The sequence below is a fragment of the Arvicanthis niloticus genome, chromosome 15 (genome assembly GCF_011762505.2).
Source record: "Arvicanthis niloticus isolate mArvNil1 chromosome 15, mArvNil1.pat.X, whole genome shotgun sequence".
Lineage (NCBI taxonomy): Eukaryota > Metazoa > Chordata > Mammalia > Rodentia > Muridae > Arvicanthis > Arvicanthis niloticus.
The window spans coordinates 993034-1009718 of NC_047672.1; the positions used below are offsets into that span (position 1 = coordinate 993034).

Sequence of the window (16685 nt, forward strand, 5' to 3'; positions counted from 1 at the left end):
AGAGCTATTGCCACGCTGATGTCAGCAGGGTTGCACCAAAGCGGGATTAAATAAGATAAGGTTTGAGCTGGTTTTATGGTAGCTCCTGTTGATATTCAGAAGCAGGAAGATCAGAAATTCAAGGTTATCCTCAGCTACCTAGGGAGTTCTAGGCCAGTCTGAACCTGAGACCACGGCAGCCAGGGGTACACAGTGAGACCCTACCAGTGGGAGGAGAGGAGGAGGGAGATCCTGCCTTCAGAATTCATCTGAGAAGTGAAAAGAAGATGGTGTCATGTCTGTGCAGTCCTGATCTACTTTGGGCTCTACACTCTTCCAGTGGACACAAGAGACTACACTGGGGAGATGCCACCTTAGAGAAAACACAGGGGCTTTATCTTAGGTCTGGGAACAACAGCTCACGATAAACAACTAGGGTTCATCTTTGGCTAAAGATCTTCTGAGCAACCTTTGTTAAGTTAACCAAGCCTTCCACGGTACTGATAATGAGGACCAGATTTCAAAAGTGTATTGTACTTAAGAAGGAAGAGGTCAAGTGCTCGGTTTGATGGCTTTACAGTGTTGGATACATAATAGAGGCTTATTGACTTGATGAATTATGGAGGGAACTTTGAGCTACAATTACTGCAATTAAAGCTGTATGAACAGCTTCCGCACCAATCAAATAACGCACGGAGAAGAGCCATTTTTAAAAGTAATTGCATTCATTTTTTTTGCATAGGTAATAACATTTCATGGAACAAAATTTCAAAAGCTCAAAAGGATATATGTCGAAATATCTCTGTCCCAAAGTTCTGGTAGTACATGCACACTTAAACAAGCCTACCCATTCTCTGTGGCACAGAATGGATCATGCACTCTCGGGGTCTGAAGGGTAAAGACCTTCTGATCTCAAAAATGTATGTCATCTACCTCAAGCCAAGAGTGTGTATAGCACTAAAACTCAGAGCAGTAAACTCCCCACTCAAGTTGGTAAGGAGGTGGAGGTTTATATTTTGGTACCAATAAATCCCAGCATGCAACCCACTCGCAAGTGAACTAAGCAAGACCTCAGGGGCTCTGTGCTGACCCAGCGTGTGTGCCAGATATTGAGCTCTGTAACCCATTTATATCTTCAATCAGCCCCCTGACCTGCTGGGGTCATAAGAGTGCCTACTTCTGTCTTTGATATTCAGTAGCTAGTATCACATGTTCAGGGGTGACTGCTGCAGCCCACTTTCTATCCTTGCCCTTTTATTTGGGGTGAAACTCAGACCACACTGTAAATGAGGGAGGATTAAAAAATAGTTGGAAAAAGTCTTGGTCCTCCCTGAGCCACACGGCCATGGCCTCTGTTTGACTTCTCTGTGTTTGAGAGAGAGAGCATATTGTCTACTCTGACTAGTTAAGAGGTAAGTATTTCATGAATACGAGGCTACCTCCTATTAATCAGTTCTCCTGCAGGGAACAAAGGAAGGGCACACCTGCCCAAGGACCCACCTCTCTCAGTCAGCAGCACTTTAGGACCAAGGACAGATGCCATTGCCCATCACATTTGAAAGAGCAGAAAATGGTTACTTTGTTACTGAATCTCTGAATGTCTAGTAGCTGGCTTTTCCTAAAACGGAGCCAGGAGGTAGAATGATGGTTCTACCCTTAAAGAGCTCTGGCTGCTTTTCCAGAGGACATGGGTTCGGTTCCCAGCATGCTCGTGGTAGCTCTCAACCTTCTGTAATATCTGTTTCAGGGAATCTGAATCCGTCTTTCTGACCCCCCTGGGCACCAGGCATGAACATGGTACTCATATGCATATGTAGGCAAAACACTCATGCACATAAAAATAAATCTTAAAAGATTAAAAATAAGCAATAAAATAAATGGAGCTGTGTACTCTGAGTTGGGCTAGTCTTGTGGCACATGGCCTTGGGAAATGCTCCTGCATAGGAATTTCTTTTTGGTTTTGTTTTTATGTCTTTGTTGGAGAGAGAGAGAGTCTTAAATGTGATAGTTTACTTATCTGTTTTAGAAACAAAAAACAAAAAACAGGGCCTCACTACGTGGCCTGGCTGGTCTAATTCTTGTATATAGACCAGTAAACCAGACCCGATTAAAACTCATAGATATAACTACCCCCCCGCCCCCGGCATGCACCTTACAACTGGATAAATCATTTGATCTACTCTTTTTGCTTGGTCCTACGTCAGGCTTCATTTTCTGGCCTCTCCTTCATGTGCTGGCAGTTACATCTAGACACAAAGAATGGACAAAGTGTTCTAAAGCCAGCAGGTCCACGTCTTTGACTCACTCAGGCTGGAGTGTCCTCCCACCGTGGGCCTCGTCGGCTTCTGTCCGCGGGTACCCTCTGGTGGCACTAGAACGCAACTACAGTTACGTGAGGGAGGCATGGAGTGCCGCAGAGCCCCCTGGCGTTAGTCGGGAGAGGTGCCAAGGGCAAAGGAACTGGAATCAGGCAAGAGGTCCAAGCTTCAGAGAGCTTCTCACTCCACAGTAAGTGAGAGGTTCAGAGTGGGGATTGTTCACGAATGTCTTGAAGTTTAGTGTGCATGTATGTAGGCATGTGCAACTTTCGGTGTATTCAATGTGTGTGGTATGTGTGAGCCCACTCGTTCATAGGCTGTAGGTTGGTAGTAGGGAGGTCCGCGCCTCCTGTGCAGGGCGGAGTCCTCACGGAGGCGTGAAATTGGTTTGGAGCAAACACATTATGGAAAGCAATTACCAGGGAGAGGTTCTGGGCCCGCGGGACCATCAGCCAGGAGGCTGGGGAGGAGGCTCCCTGGCTTGCAAGTGTCTGGATGTCTAACCCCAGGAAGGGCCTTCTTAATGCTGCTTACTTAAGGGGCAAGGCATGAAGGTAGGCACCCTTCTCACCACCTTCCTGTCTTCCCTTCTCGACTCCTTGGAAAGGAGTTCCACACCCAGTATTCCCCAGATATGGCGCCTCTGAGGTATCAATTCCTTTGTGGAGCCTTCTCAGCCACTCTTACCTTATACGTGAACTTTGCTCTTTGTATTCTAACTAGCTTACATGTGTTCTGCGACGGCTGCTTGGCTGTATTGATAATTTTCTGAGGACAGGACCATGGCTTCCTTAATCGCAGCAGTCAGGGAGCACAAAATGAACAGTGTGGAAAGGAATCAAACAGAAGCACATACAAAAGCGGTAAACAGGATGCATAGAAAGTCGTGCCCCAGGCCATAAGGTCCTCTTGAAAAGGGTTTCAGATTTATGTACTTCAATCTTATTGGTTCATCTGGCCTTTGAGCATATCTTCTTCAAGATGTCTGACAGGTTAATCTGGCTAACACAGACCTCTCCACCTCACCTTCCTTACCTTAGTAATTAGTACCTCCATCCACCTAGTTGTTTAAGCCAAAAAATAAAAATAAAAAATAGAGTAAAAAACCCTGTGAGGGCAGATCCGGCAGGTAGCAGTCCATCAGCAAGCACTCTCCATCCACCCAAGAAATTCCAAGCCTAGTCCCCCTGTATCCCCCTCATCTCAGGATGGCTGCTGTAGCCTCCAATCGACCTTGTGGATTCTCTGTGCTTCTCCTCTACCCAGCCACTCACTGCTAAGCAGGCTGAGGGACACTGGCCAGTCACTCTTCCACCTCTCTTCCCATTCTCCTTACATGCTGGCCCCGCCTTGTCATCCAGATCTCAGGTTAAATGCCAACCTCCTCAAAGAGGTTTCCCTATCACCAAATCCAAACTAACCCCATTGCCGTTGAATCGCTGCTCTCATCTGTCTCTGCACTTACTACTGTGTGCAGCTTTTTCTTGTGTGCCTAGTGTTTTCAGCATAGTGGGAGACAGAAGGGTGTCCCCTGCAGTCACGCGCTTGTCCAGCCTGGTACGCAGGAGACAGGTATGGGCAAATAAATGAACTCAGGACATCCTCAAGAACTCTACCTCAGGGCTGAGACAGCATCTCCAGAGAGACCCGCCTAGGATGGCGAAGCATCTTCTGCGTGAGTTCCCTGTACATCAGTATCTTCTGACCCCAACCTTTATCCTTGTGAGGTGCAGGGACCAGACAGCCAGGCTTTTCCATGGCTAAGGGTGCAGAAAAACCTTAGGCCTTCTGGTCATACCAGAGGTCTCTCTCCAGTCCTTGCACTTGAAGCCCAAGCTGGCAGGTCTGTCCAAGGTTATGTTAAAGCCAAGTTCAGACCTCTAGTCCACTTGCCTCTACGGCCTACTTGCCCTAACTCCAAGCCCTGCCCCACATAGTCTGGATGCCTGTAGCCAGCTGGAAAGTCCTCTGAATCCTGGGAACTTGGTCCAGGAACCTTTGACAGCACAGCCCACAGCCCACTTGCTTGGTGCTCGGCAGTTGGACTCCCGCTCCTTCCCCCAACCCCCACCCCTGTCCGCTGCTGGCTGCCCAGGACTCGGGCTTGTAGGATACTGGTTGCCCTGCCCGCTGCTGGGGCTGTCGCAGCTTCTGCCTTGTAGGATCCTGGAACAGCAGTGTGAGCAGTGCTGCCCCAACTTTATCATCTTACAGACAAGAAAATGTGAGTCTAGGAAGAAGACTTTTGCTCCACAACAAGCTAATGGCAGAGTTGAGAGCAAAACCCAGATCTGGTGACAGCTCCACACTCTTGCCACCACAAAGCTACATTTAAAGAAGCAGATCAACCGGGCTGAAGTGATGGTTTGGAAGAAGAGCACTGGCTGCTCTTTCTAAGGACCTAGGTTCAGTTTCCAGCACCCACATGGCAGCTCACAACCATCTGTAACTCTTGTTCCAGGGGATTCTACTCTCTTTTCTGGCCTGCATGGGCACCAGGCATGACAGTATGCACACACATATATTCAGGTAAAACACTCTTATATAGAAAAAAATAAAGCAGATTAAAAAGAACAAGGGCCAGATGTGCACCAAGTGATGTTCTCACACCTACAGGTGACATAGGCAATAGGTAAAAATGGTTGTTTTCCTAAACCTGGCTCCCTGGCGCTCACCCTCATACTTTCTCTCCCACATCTATGTGCCCTATCCAAGAGGCTTTCCCATCTCCAGCCCCTGGCTGCCAGCTTCCCTTTACACACACCTCTGCCTTGCCTACCCTTCAGGCGACCTATTCTGACAAGCTCTCACTCCGGAGGCCAGTAACCATTGTATGTGAGGAGAGAGGCAGGCTGGCCTGGGACCTGCTGCTGGATACTGGAGAGGTGAGGCAGGGGTAACCTACCCTGATTCTGTGTGAGGGAGTCACATCAAGGCAGATGGAGGCTTGTTGGAGACAGTACCAAATCCCACAACCTGTAGACTTTTTTTTTTTTTAAAGACAAAGTCTCACCATGTAGCACAATCTGGCCACTCTCCACCCTCCTGCCTCTGCCTCCCAAGGAATTAGATAACACCTGCACCATTGCTCTGGGCTTCAGCCTAGAGATTTCCAATGCAGACACAGGTCACACAGGTTTGCACAGGTGCCCTCTCTGCATCACTACCAGCTGGATGCTGATGTGGCCTCTTCTCTCAAGTGTGGATCAAGGTATCCACTCCTGACTTGAAGATGGACCTTGTGCTGGGAATGACCCGCCTTGAGTCATTCATTGCTGAGAGGTGCCCCTTGGGGAGTCTGCTTTGTTCACAGGGCAGTGCACATCTGGAAGGAGAGACAGGGATCAAGGAACTCCTGTGGCCATGGAAGCAGCTGGTTCAGGCCAGAACCATCCTCCAACCCTCCTGCCTCCTGCTAGCAGGCTTGCCCCCGAGCACAGTAGCTGCCTCCAGAAACCAGAGCTCACCTAGTAGAGAAGATCCTCAAAGTCCAGCTGCAGGTAGCGGAGCATGCGCAGTGGCAGGGGAAGACGTGGCAGTGCGTGGGGCAGGCAGCCCTCCAGGTGACTGCGGAGCGCACATCGGCAGAGGTGCTGCAGCGACCTGGGCTGCCTCACCAAGGCAAAGAGGGAAGAGTAGAATCGATGGTGCTTCTGGAGACAGGAGGAGAGGATCTGGTGAGGACAGCCTTAGGAAGCCGCCACCCACTTCTAACAGGGCCAGGAAGGTAACCATTAGGAGCATCTCCAAGAGTCTCATACAAACTCTCAAAACTCACTCCCAAGGTATATTTTTCTAGATATGAGCGGGCTGTTGAGTTATTTCTATAGAGGACAGACAAGGCTGCCCCACAAGGAATATTGTCTCTCAGGGCCAAGCTGGGTGATGTGCTCAGGGTCCTGGACGCTGACCTGTAGAATCTCAGGTGGCACCAAGCCTTTGGCCTCCTCAGGAAGCTGTACTACACAGTATGTGTTCATCAGGACCTCGATGGTCCGTGGGGACATGCACCAGCGATCCAACACCTGCAAGAGGAAGAGGTTTATTAGGAAATCCTGACAAGCCATGTGGGGTGACTGGATGACTGGAGTGGCAGCCGTAAACTTTCTCCCCTAAATATACTGCAGATCCAACAGCTGATATGTGTGAGATCTCATTTGAAAATGAGGTTTTATTTACTTGATTCTGTTTTGTATTTCATTCATTTGCTTATGTATTTTTAAAGATTTTTAAATTTACATTTATTTATGTATATGAGAGTTTTGCTTGTATGTATGTCTGTGCACCATACATGTGCAGTGCCCATGGAGGCCAGAAGAAGGTGTTAGATTTCCTGAAACTGGAATTAGAGATGGTTATGAGATGGTTTTTGAGTCCCGGCACCCACATTGCTATGGTTCTCTGGAACCTAGGTCTGGAAGAGCAGCAAGTGCTTTAAACTCCCAAGCCATCTCTCCAGGCCTTCTCAACAAATAAATAAAGAGGACGTCAAACTCACAGAGATCAACCTGTCCTCCCAAACACTGGGTTTAAAGATGTATCTATGTGTCTGCATGTATACTAGCTTGTGGGTGCCTGAAGAGGCCAGGAGAGGGGGTCAGATTCCCATGGAGCCAGATTTACAGGCTGCTGTGAGCCAGCAGTGTGGATGACCTTTAATACTTATATGCTGGGATCACAGGAAAGCATCATCACGCTCAGTCTGGAAACAGGATGTTTGCAGATTCAACCAAATTGACAGTCATTAGGATGGTCTCTATCCAATGTGGAAAGAGGTGTATAGCACAGCTTCCAGAAGGAAACCATCTTGCCAGCACCTCCATTTCTAGCTCCAGGCTTCAACACTGGGAGGGCAAGTCTTGTGTGGCTGTAAGCACAGGTCTGTGGTACTTGATTGGAAGGGAGCCAAAAAAAAATCAACAACTGTATTTCTAGTGTCCACATAGCTTGTGCCAGATTCTTTTCCTAGCACTTCTCAGGTGCAGACCCTTAATCCTCATCTCTATAGACTGCAATTGTCCTCAACTCATGAGGGAAGGAAGCTGAGACACAATGAACGTAAGAAACCACCAGCTCTAGCAGGCATGCCCAGCACAACAACGCCTCACCCCCGCCTACCACAATATCTGCCCTCCCACTCGCCTCTCCAGGGCTCTGTCCTGGGCTTTCCTGATGACTAAAGAGTGGTTGGGCTGTGGGATCCTTAGCAGATTAAGAAGATCAGAACTGGAGCCAAGGCTACAGCTGATATAGCAGAGCCTAGCATACCTGGAGCCTCTGAGTCCATTGTAAGTGCCACAGATCTCAGATCAGCCATCATAGCTCATCTGAGCTACCTGAGACCTCGTGAGACTCTTCTCATAAAAACAGAAGCCCTCACTGGAAGGATGGCTCAGTGGTTAAGAGCACTTGCTGGTCTTGAAGCGGACCCATCATCTACATGGAGGCTCACAACAATATTAACTACAGTCCCAGGGAATCCACTGCCCTCTTCTGGCTTCTGTAGACACCAGACATGCACACGCTGCACAGATATACCTGAAGGCAGAATACCCACATATGTGAGAATGTTTTAAGTTAAAAAAAAATTATGCATGCCTTTAATCCCAGCACTCAGAGGCAACGGAACTGCTATGTGCTACATCCCTGGGGAGCGTATCCACATGTAACCTGTACCCATCCTATCATAGGCACCACTGCACACACCAGCATCTGGAAAACTCTGCTTCCCAGGAGAATGCAGTGGGTAGTTGGGCAGGTGGAAGGATCTCGTCCTGGCACGGGGGCTCCTGAAGCCAGAACTTATGTGCCCAGTGCCTCCATTTCCTTCCCTGTCTCTACACAGTACTGATCAGAGCTGGGTCAGCCTAGCCTGCCAGGGGCACTACATTACACCTCTGCTGGAAATACCTGCTCTGTTTCTTCCCTCTCTCCAGGGAGTCCTCGTGCTAAGTTCCACTTCCAGGAAGCCCAGGCAGTCCTTAGGCCCTCTCTGAGGCTATGCCAGCTAGCCTTGCCCTCTACCAGGCTCCTTCTGTTGCTGTGGTTCCTTACAACTTAGCAAGAGCTTTCTCATGTATCGGCTTCATTCTAGAACACTAGCCAATACACCCTGAGCACCGTGCATAGGCCACGGCCTGTTCTAAGTTACACGTGTGAACTGTATGTCCTACACTAACCCTAGGATGCAGGGAACCCTGTTTTACAAATGAGGATACAGGCACAGGACGATTAAGCAATTTACACAGGTACCCTGCATCAGAGCTTAAAGTTTATTTTTTCTTTTTTCTTTTGTTTTGTTGTGTTGTTTTGTTTTTTATTTTTTTTATTTTTTGTTTTGTTTTCCAGACAGGGTTTCTCTGTGTTGCCCTGGCTGTCCTGGAACTCACTCTAGAGCAGGCTGGCCTCGAACTCAGAGATCTGCCTGCCTCTCCCTCCCTAGTGCTGGGATTAAACGCTGCACCATCACTGCCTGACAGAGCCTACTCTTTTCATGGTCACCAGGCTTACAGGCTATGGTCAGGCTGAACAACCTGCTGGTGTACACTGTCTGGTAGGCACTGGCCCTCTCTGTGATGCTACAACTTTCCATGTCCTTCAGCAGAGGCTATGCTTTGCTAGGAACTTGGGAGCCAAAGACCTTCAGAGACTCCCTTACAGTCAGCCACGGGAACAAGTGTCAAAGTCCGACCCCCATCTGGTCTCTACAGCATCAAGCCCAATGCATCGGGTTTCTAGAGAACTGCAGAGGCTGGCTTGCCACATGGGTGAGTCTTGTAGTTGTCCTTGCTGGGAGGTTGGGACTCTAGCCAAGGCTGGAGGGGCTGAGTTTGTAAGAAAGGGAGAAACGGTGTCCTTTACTCTGACCCTTTCCCTCAAGACAGCTAAAGGCCAGAGCAGGCTAGCTCAGGAGTAGAGGTGGCAGGGGTTCTGGGATGTCTATCTGCTGTACCAGGTCCTCTTCCTGCCCTGCCTGGCGGGGAAATCATTAGCTGTCAGTACCGCAGTCAGATTACAGGGAATTGCTCGTCTCCTAATTATCTGGTGTTAATAGGAGATTAATTAGTGTTAATTGTTGATTTTCTTGTATTTTCCCAAAGGGGAGACCAATCTGCCGAACTCTCGGGCTGTTTAATTATTTGGTCTTGCTTAGGAATCCAGACAGATGCTGCTACGTTTGTGAGTAAAGGGGAGAGGCAGGGATAACAGGGATGGCTGGGGGAGGGGGCTGGGCTAGCAGGGACCTGCCCAGAACCATTACCCTTCCAGGCCAATTTAGCTTTGACATATCCCCTTGGAGAACAACTGTCCCCATGCCAGGCCCAGAAGCCTCCATGTTATAATGTAGCTCGACTCAGCGTGGAACAAGGCCCTGGTCCCAGGACACCCTAGCCCAGCATCTCGAGTTGAATGCATATCAGGGAATATAAGATTGAAACAGGAAGATGACAGTCAAAAGTATTTTCAGAGGGTAGTGACAGCTAGTGGGGGTTGGGAGGTAGGGGTTCTAAACTTTCAGAAAGTAGGGTTATATTCTTTCGCAGATGCTCAGAACCCTTGAGCCTTGGGGAGCAGATTCAAGCTCTGTCCTCAGGGAGGCTCGTCCATGTCCAGGGCAGATCTTTTCAAATTCTACCTTCCTCAGCTCAGGGCCTGAAGAAGGCCCCTAAAACCTCACTGCTGCCCTCATTGGTCCTGGCTCTTCTGTCCTTCTCTGATCCTTTGTAACTGACCCAGTACCCTCAGTGTCCACTTTACTTATGTGCATTCACACACATGTGTACTCACACACATACCTGTTTACACGCTGCTGTATCCCTTCCCTTACATTTGATCACTTGTTGCGTGGAAGAAGAAACCCATCTATCTGTTCAAGTGCCCCAAGCTGCTTTGAGATGCAAACACACAGGACACAGGTAATTGCCTTCACCCTGCCCCACAGCCCCTGTACCTTGGGGAGTGCCCCTGGCCAGACTCGGACAGCACCGTGATTGAGTAGATCTCGCACCACATGCTCAGGGCTGTGGGCCAGCGCTGTAGTCGGACCAAGCAGAGCACAGTGCAGAGGCGTGTGTCCTCCATAGTCCATGGCGTTAGCGCTGACGCCACAGGACAGGAGCAGCTGTACAACAGCTGAGTGGCCATGGCGGCAGGCCAGGTGCAGGGGCCGCTGCTTGTCCTGGTTGGCGGCATCAGCATCTGCCCCCGCTGACAGCAGCAAGCGGCACAGTTGAAAACAGCGGTTGCTGGTGGCCTCGGCATCCATTGGGGATTGACAGCGGACATCACAGGCAGCCAGCAATGGTGTCCAGCCTTCAGAATTGCGGACATCAGGACATGCACCCCATCTCAGAAGCAGATCTGCTAGCTCCACGTGGCCAAGCCAGGCAGCTATGTGCAAAGGGGTCTCTTCTTCATCTTCAGACCGACTGTCCACTTGTGCCCCAAACTTCAGGAGCAATTCTGCACACCTAATCAGGAGAGACAGTGGGTGAGGACAGAGAGCAACAGTGCAGCATGGCTGCTGGTCTGAGCACAGCTAACACGCGGAGGGCTCTGTGGACCCATGGTCCTACATCCTCCTATTATCCGGGCTTTCCCATAAACAAGAGGCAGAATCCACAATGGATCCCCTGTGCTTGCTCTCAAACTACTACTGAACTCCTCCTGCCTCCAAAGTTCTGAGATTACAGGCAACAGCCATTACAGCCCATGGTGATGGTGACAGCTTTCTGGGCTTTAAGATTTTTATTCTTTTAAGAATATCTCTCTCTCTCTCTCTCTCTCTCTCTCTCTCTCTCTCTCTCTCTCTCTCTCTGTGTGTGTGTGTGTGTGTGTGTGTGTGTGTGTGTGTGTGTGTATGTGTTTAGAGGCATTGTTAGATCCCCTGAAGCTGGAGTTACAGGCAGTTGATATGGGTGCTGAGAACTGAGCTCTGTTCTGTAAGAGCAATCAGTGCTCTTAACTGCTGAGCCACCTCTTCAGCCCCAACACAGTGGCCTTAAAAACAAACTGAGGGGCTGGAGTTAAGAGCACTGGCTGTTCTCCTAGAGCACGCAGGTTCAAAACACAGCAACATTATGATGGATTACAAACGTTCAAACTCCAGTTCTGGGAGATCCTGTAGCCTTTTCCTGACCTGCCTTAGGAACCAGGTGTGCATGTGCATGCACACACACACACACACACACACACACACACACACACAGAGGCAAAACATTCATACACATAAAATAAACTAAACAATAATAAAAAACAAAGCCCCACAGACCTGAGTCACCTCTGTAGGGGACTCACGAGAGTATGAATCACAAGCAGCTACCATGTGGTTGGAACATGTTCTTCTGATACCCAGCCTCAGTCCCTGGTACTCTCATTAATCTCATATCTCAGAGGTCACGGGGGCTGCAAGAACAGAGCTCAGCAAAAGAACACTGGCTGCTTTTTCGAAAGATCCTCGTTTGGTTCCCTGCACACGTATTATACCACCGTGCCTGGCATGGAAAGTTTTGTATTATATGTATTTTACTGCAATTGCCTGTTTGTTTTGTTTTTGTTTTTCAGTAGGGCTTCCAGGAAACTCTAAATTACATGGCATGATTTATTTCTTCTCTCTTTCTCTCCGTCTCTGTGTTTTTGAGACAGGGTTTGACCTGAAACTTGCTACGAAGCCTACACTATCCTAAAAGTCACTCTGTAGCCAGGGGTGACCTTGAACCTCAGATCCTCCTGCCTTCACACCCCTGTAGGATCATAGGTGTATACCAGTATGCCCCGGGTATAGAACATGTCTTCAACTGTAACATGACAAACCCCATTGTGATGAGCTCACAATGAGTTTAACAAGGGGTCAAGGTCCTTAGAAGGGGACTCAAGAAGGAAGGCTTGCCCTTTCTGCAAATCATATCATGCAGTCATAGAGGATAGGCCTGAGTTCCTGGGGTTTCCAAGGCCCCTTCTGCTCAGATTCTCTTGTGACCACAAAGTGGTGACTGGAGTCTCATCATGTCAGGGGCTCTGGATCACTGGTCATAACAACTTAGGGCATGCAAAGGAATATTTCCCTATAGAAGATCAATCACAGACACACATGCATGTGTCAACCAGTTTCTTAATGAGCTTAAGTTCATTCTCCTGTTGTGCTGTGCTTGGGATAGGACCCTGGGCTCTGGGAAGACTATGCAAGCATCCCATCACTGAGCCACTATGCAGCTAGGGATGACCGTTAACTCCTAACCCCCGTCTCCATCTTTCAGATATTGGTATTACAAGCATTCATCACCAGGCCTGATTCTTAAGCTGTTTTTGAGCCCATGGATGTGAATGCACCCCGATGATACCAGAATCCAACCTGCTACCCTACACACTGGGACTTAGTCCTTTATAGTCTGGGCTATAGGATAGCAGGCTCCCTGAGGGTAGGAGCATACTATAGCACATGCAGGTAACATCAATGAGTGCAGAAAGCATTAAAACAGCACAACAACACATCTTTTCCACTGTGGAGCTGACCAGAGCCCTCAGTGAGGGCCACGAGGCTGGGCCCCTGCCCCAGCTACCCACTATCCCCCAGTGGAACAGAAGTTTCTTGCCCAGGACCCAGGTGGATGTCTTGGAAGTGACTACATATTGACACTACCAGCCCAACCTGTCCCCTTGAGAGTGGATTCAGGATAACAGGTCACTCACTCAAGGGTACCAGGCCCCCTGCAGAGATGCAAAGGTCGTTTGCCGTCCTGGTCAGGGGTGTTGGGGTCTGCTCCAGCCACCAACAGCACGTGGACACAGGCAGCGTGACCTGCAGTACAGGCCTCATGCAACGCAGTGCGGCCCCCGGGGGCACTGTCTGGCTTTGCTCGACGCCTCAGCAGCAACCGAAGGACTTCAGTGTGGCCACGGCTGGCTGCCACATGCAGTGGAGTAGTCAGCTCCTCTTCATATGTCAGAGACCAGAGTCCTAGGAAGAGAGGGTCAGAGGCCTCAGATCCTAAGGCGTAGTAAAGAGTTGCCAGTCAAGGGGATGACACTGACAGAGGCAGAATGAAGGGACCCAGAGCTCGGTCTGCAGCCCTCCCCTCTCCCACTCAGACCCTTCCATGCCCCAGCCCGTACTCAGAGCACGGATGTTGAAGCGGTAATCTCTCCATCGCTCTGGGTCGCTGGTATCAAAGATGGAATCTGGTGCCAGATCTGTGCTGGAGTCCGAGAGGATTTGAGAAACAGAGCACACATCCCCAACAAGTACTGCCTGCCAGAAGGCAAGGGCAGGTCCTGAAGCCGTGCGGATGCTGATAGGCCCCAGGCCAGACTCAAGGTGCTCCTCAGACCCTCTGTCAGGCTGCTCCACCAGCCTGGCACAGAGGCTGTATCTGTCACCCTGAGGCTCTCCCTGGTCCCTGCACTCCTCTGGGAACCAACTCATGAGCATATGGGGAAAGGGATAGTGTCAGAAGGAAAGAGGAAGAGATTACAGGCAGAGAGAACGAAAGGAGAGAACAATAAGCAGAGGGGGCAGAGGTCCTATGTCCCTTGCTGGAGCCCGACCTGGCCACGATGTCTAACAGGAGCTATTCTGGGCTCCACATGACTTCTATCTTGGGCCAAGGGCTAGGTTGTTGGAAAAGTTTTGGTATGGTGAGCAGCAGCTAGGGACTTCAACTTGCCCTCAGTCCCTGAGACCTCTGTTCCTGAGGCAGTCAGCCCAGCTACCATCTCAGGCTTTCCCACCCCCAGCTGTCATCTCACCCCTCTGGTGGCTGCTCCAGCGAGGCTCAGCTGTCCGGCTCTCCAGCAGCAAGTCGGCTGTGCTGTGTGGGGGGAACAGGTCCTGCAGCCTTGCCAGATCCCCAGTGTACAATGCGTTTTGCAGAGCCATGTCACGGCACAGCAGTGGTGATGACCCAGGGGTCCTCCGGGTTGGGAAGGTCTGAGATCTCCAGATCTGGCAGGTAGGAGAAGAGGGGAGGCACTCCAGATTGTGTCTCCTGTAGGGAGGGGAGCTTCTTCCCCTGGGCATGGCTGCTTTCTAGGAGAGGGAGCCAAAGAAGCAAGGCAGGCCACGCTAAAGTTGAACTGTGCAGGCAGGGCTGGGCCCCAGCCAGGAGAAGCCCAGTGTGGGAGGAGCAAGGGCGCGGCCAGCCAGCTGTAAATAGCACCCTGCTGTCAGTACCTAGGGGAAGTGCTCTTTCCGGACAGAGAGAGGGGGGGTGGAAATGACATCAAGGTTGAAGCGCTGTCCAAGCCATTGCCTCATATTCTGGAAAAACGTTCCAGAGAAGGAAAGGCTGTGCCTAGGGACACACAGATAACTTATCCCAGACCAGGACTGGAGCCGGGACCCTAAGCTCCTTCTCATCTGCCACTGGTTCCATCACCAAGTCAGCTCCACATGCCTTCGTCTGTGACCTCAAGGGAGGCTGCTGATTCCTATTCCTGAAATACAACCTCCCACTCCTAAGCCCAAAGGAACCTGATAGAGACAAGCATTAGAGATTTGGCATGAGGTGTCCTCAGGGGGTCTCTGGAGGCAACCTCTGTCCAGGAAAGCAGGGCTTGGTCCTTGGAGAGCAACAAAATCACTCCTGTGCCCATTGGGTGCTGACCCTGCCCTGATCCTCAGTGTTCATCCTGGGTGCTGACCCTGCTCTGATCCTCAGTGTCCATTCTGGGTGCTGCCCCTGCCCTGATCCTCAGTGTCCATCCTGGGTGCTGACCCTGTTCTGATCCTCAGTGTCCATCCTGGGTGCTGACCCTGCTCTGATCCTCAGTGTCCATCCTAGGTGCTGACCCTGCTCTGATCCTCAGTGTCCATCCTGGGTGCTGACCCTGCTCTGATCCTCAGTGTCCATCCTGGGCTCTGGCCTCCCATCCATTCTTGGTGCAATCCCTTCTCACCTCAGGTTCCAGCTTCACTCCCTGGATGACCCCCAGCATCTTCTACGGGGCATCTCTACCCCTCCATAATTGTATGGGTGCCTTTGCTGGAAGTGATTGAGGAAGCCTTTCTGGCTATTCAGCACTATAAAAGAGACACTTCTTTTGTTGAGGAAGGTGGGGATAAAAGGCAGAAGAATGGAGAGAAAGGTGATATGAAACCTTTGAGCTCAGCTCCGTTGCATCTGCCTGTCTTGGGTTCTGGGTTGTTCTAGCCTTGGGCTCTCACCTGGTCTGGCTCACACTGACTTTTTTTTTTCTTTTTAAAAGATTTGTTTATTTTATTTATATGAATGCATTGTAGCTGTCTTCAGACACACCAGAAGAGGGCATCAGATTCCACTATAGATGGTTGTGAGCCACCATGTGGTTGCTGGGAACTGAACTCAGAACCTCTGGAGGAGCAGTCAGTGCTCTTGACTGCTGAGCCATTTCCCCAGCCCTCACACTGATTCTTAACCATGGGCACTGATTGACTTTTCTTATACCCTCTGCACAAGGTTGGCATGTCTGTCTTTTTCAGCCCTTGCTGACAGGGTAGTCCTGGCCTCTTGAGTCTCCCACCCTCTTTGTAGGAGAGAGGTTGTAAGAGTTACTTTTCTCTTCCCAATGACAAAATGAAAAACGAAAACTAAGAACAAACAAACAAACAAAAAACCCTTAACACAACAACAACAAATTTGACAACAACAGCTCAAAGAATGAAGGGTTTATTTTGGCTTCCAGTTCAAGAGAACACAGTTGGTGATGTTGGGGCAGGCACGGCAGCAGGAATGTGAGGCAGTGGGTCACAGTGCCTCCGAAATCAGCAAGCACAGAGTGAAGAATACCAGTGCCCAGATTACCATCTCTTTTGCATTCAGTATCTCATCTCACAAAATGGTTCTACCCACATTTAAGATGGCTCTTCCCACCACGATCCACAAACTTCCTCCCAGAAATACCCAGAGATATGTCTCTAAGGTGATTCTAGATACTGTCAGGTGTCAGTCAATATTAACCATGAACCATCATGGAGAGGGAGACCACTCAAGGGCACTGCCTCTATCATCTCTGTGGTCCACCATGGCTTCTCTAGCCATCTATGCATCTCTGTTGTCCCCCATAGTCCCACCTCCTTCACTTCCTCACTCTGTATGCTTCAGCTGCATAAGTGAGTCCCAGATCAGGAAGAACTTAGAGGCTGTTCTGTCCAAAGTCTCCTTACTTCATAAAGGATGGGTTAGAGAGGGAGCGAGTGCCCGTTAGCTAAAGCAGGGCCAAATCCCTCCTAGACTTGGTATTTTTCCCTTTGGATCTTCTCCTCTCTGTCCTTCCCTTCCTGTTATCCCCGCTCCCTTAAGTACCTTGAACAAGTGAAGTGGATGGCCAGCATGGGAAAAAAGACAAGATAAAGTCACAGGTGTGGTGGGAGGAGCTCTGGCAGCCAGAGCAGAGGTGGGAGGAGCCAGGGTA

At 49.9% G+C, this 16685-nt stretch overlaps 1 protein-coding gene across 2 annotated transcripts; it reads right to left on the reverse strand.

The window, feature by feature from the left end:
- Window positions 1–707: 707 nt before the first annotated feature.
- On the reverse strand, window positions 708–14383 carry Asb10 (ankyrin repeat and SOCS box containing 10). Of its 2 annotated transcripts, none has more exons than XM_034519385.2 (6): window positions 14043–14383; window positions 12987–13254; window positions 10249–10768; window positions 6209–6322; window positions 5765–5950; window positions 708–5622 (listed from the first exon to the last, which is right to left on the reverse strand). In XM_034519385.2, exons 1-5 carry the CDS (start codon window positions 14311–14313, stop codon window positions 5765–5767), a joined length of 1359 nt encoding a protein of 452 aa, XP_034375276.1. In that variant the 5' UTR covers window positions 14314–14383; the 3' UTR covers window positions 708–5622. The 2 variants fall into 2 exon arrangements, with proteins under 2 accessions (XP_034375276.1, XP_034375275.1); XM_034519384.2 differs by lacking the exon at window positions 14043–14383 and adding an exon at window positions 13410–14001.
- Window positions 14384–16685: the final 2302 nt, after the last annotated feature.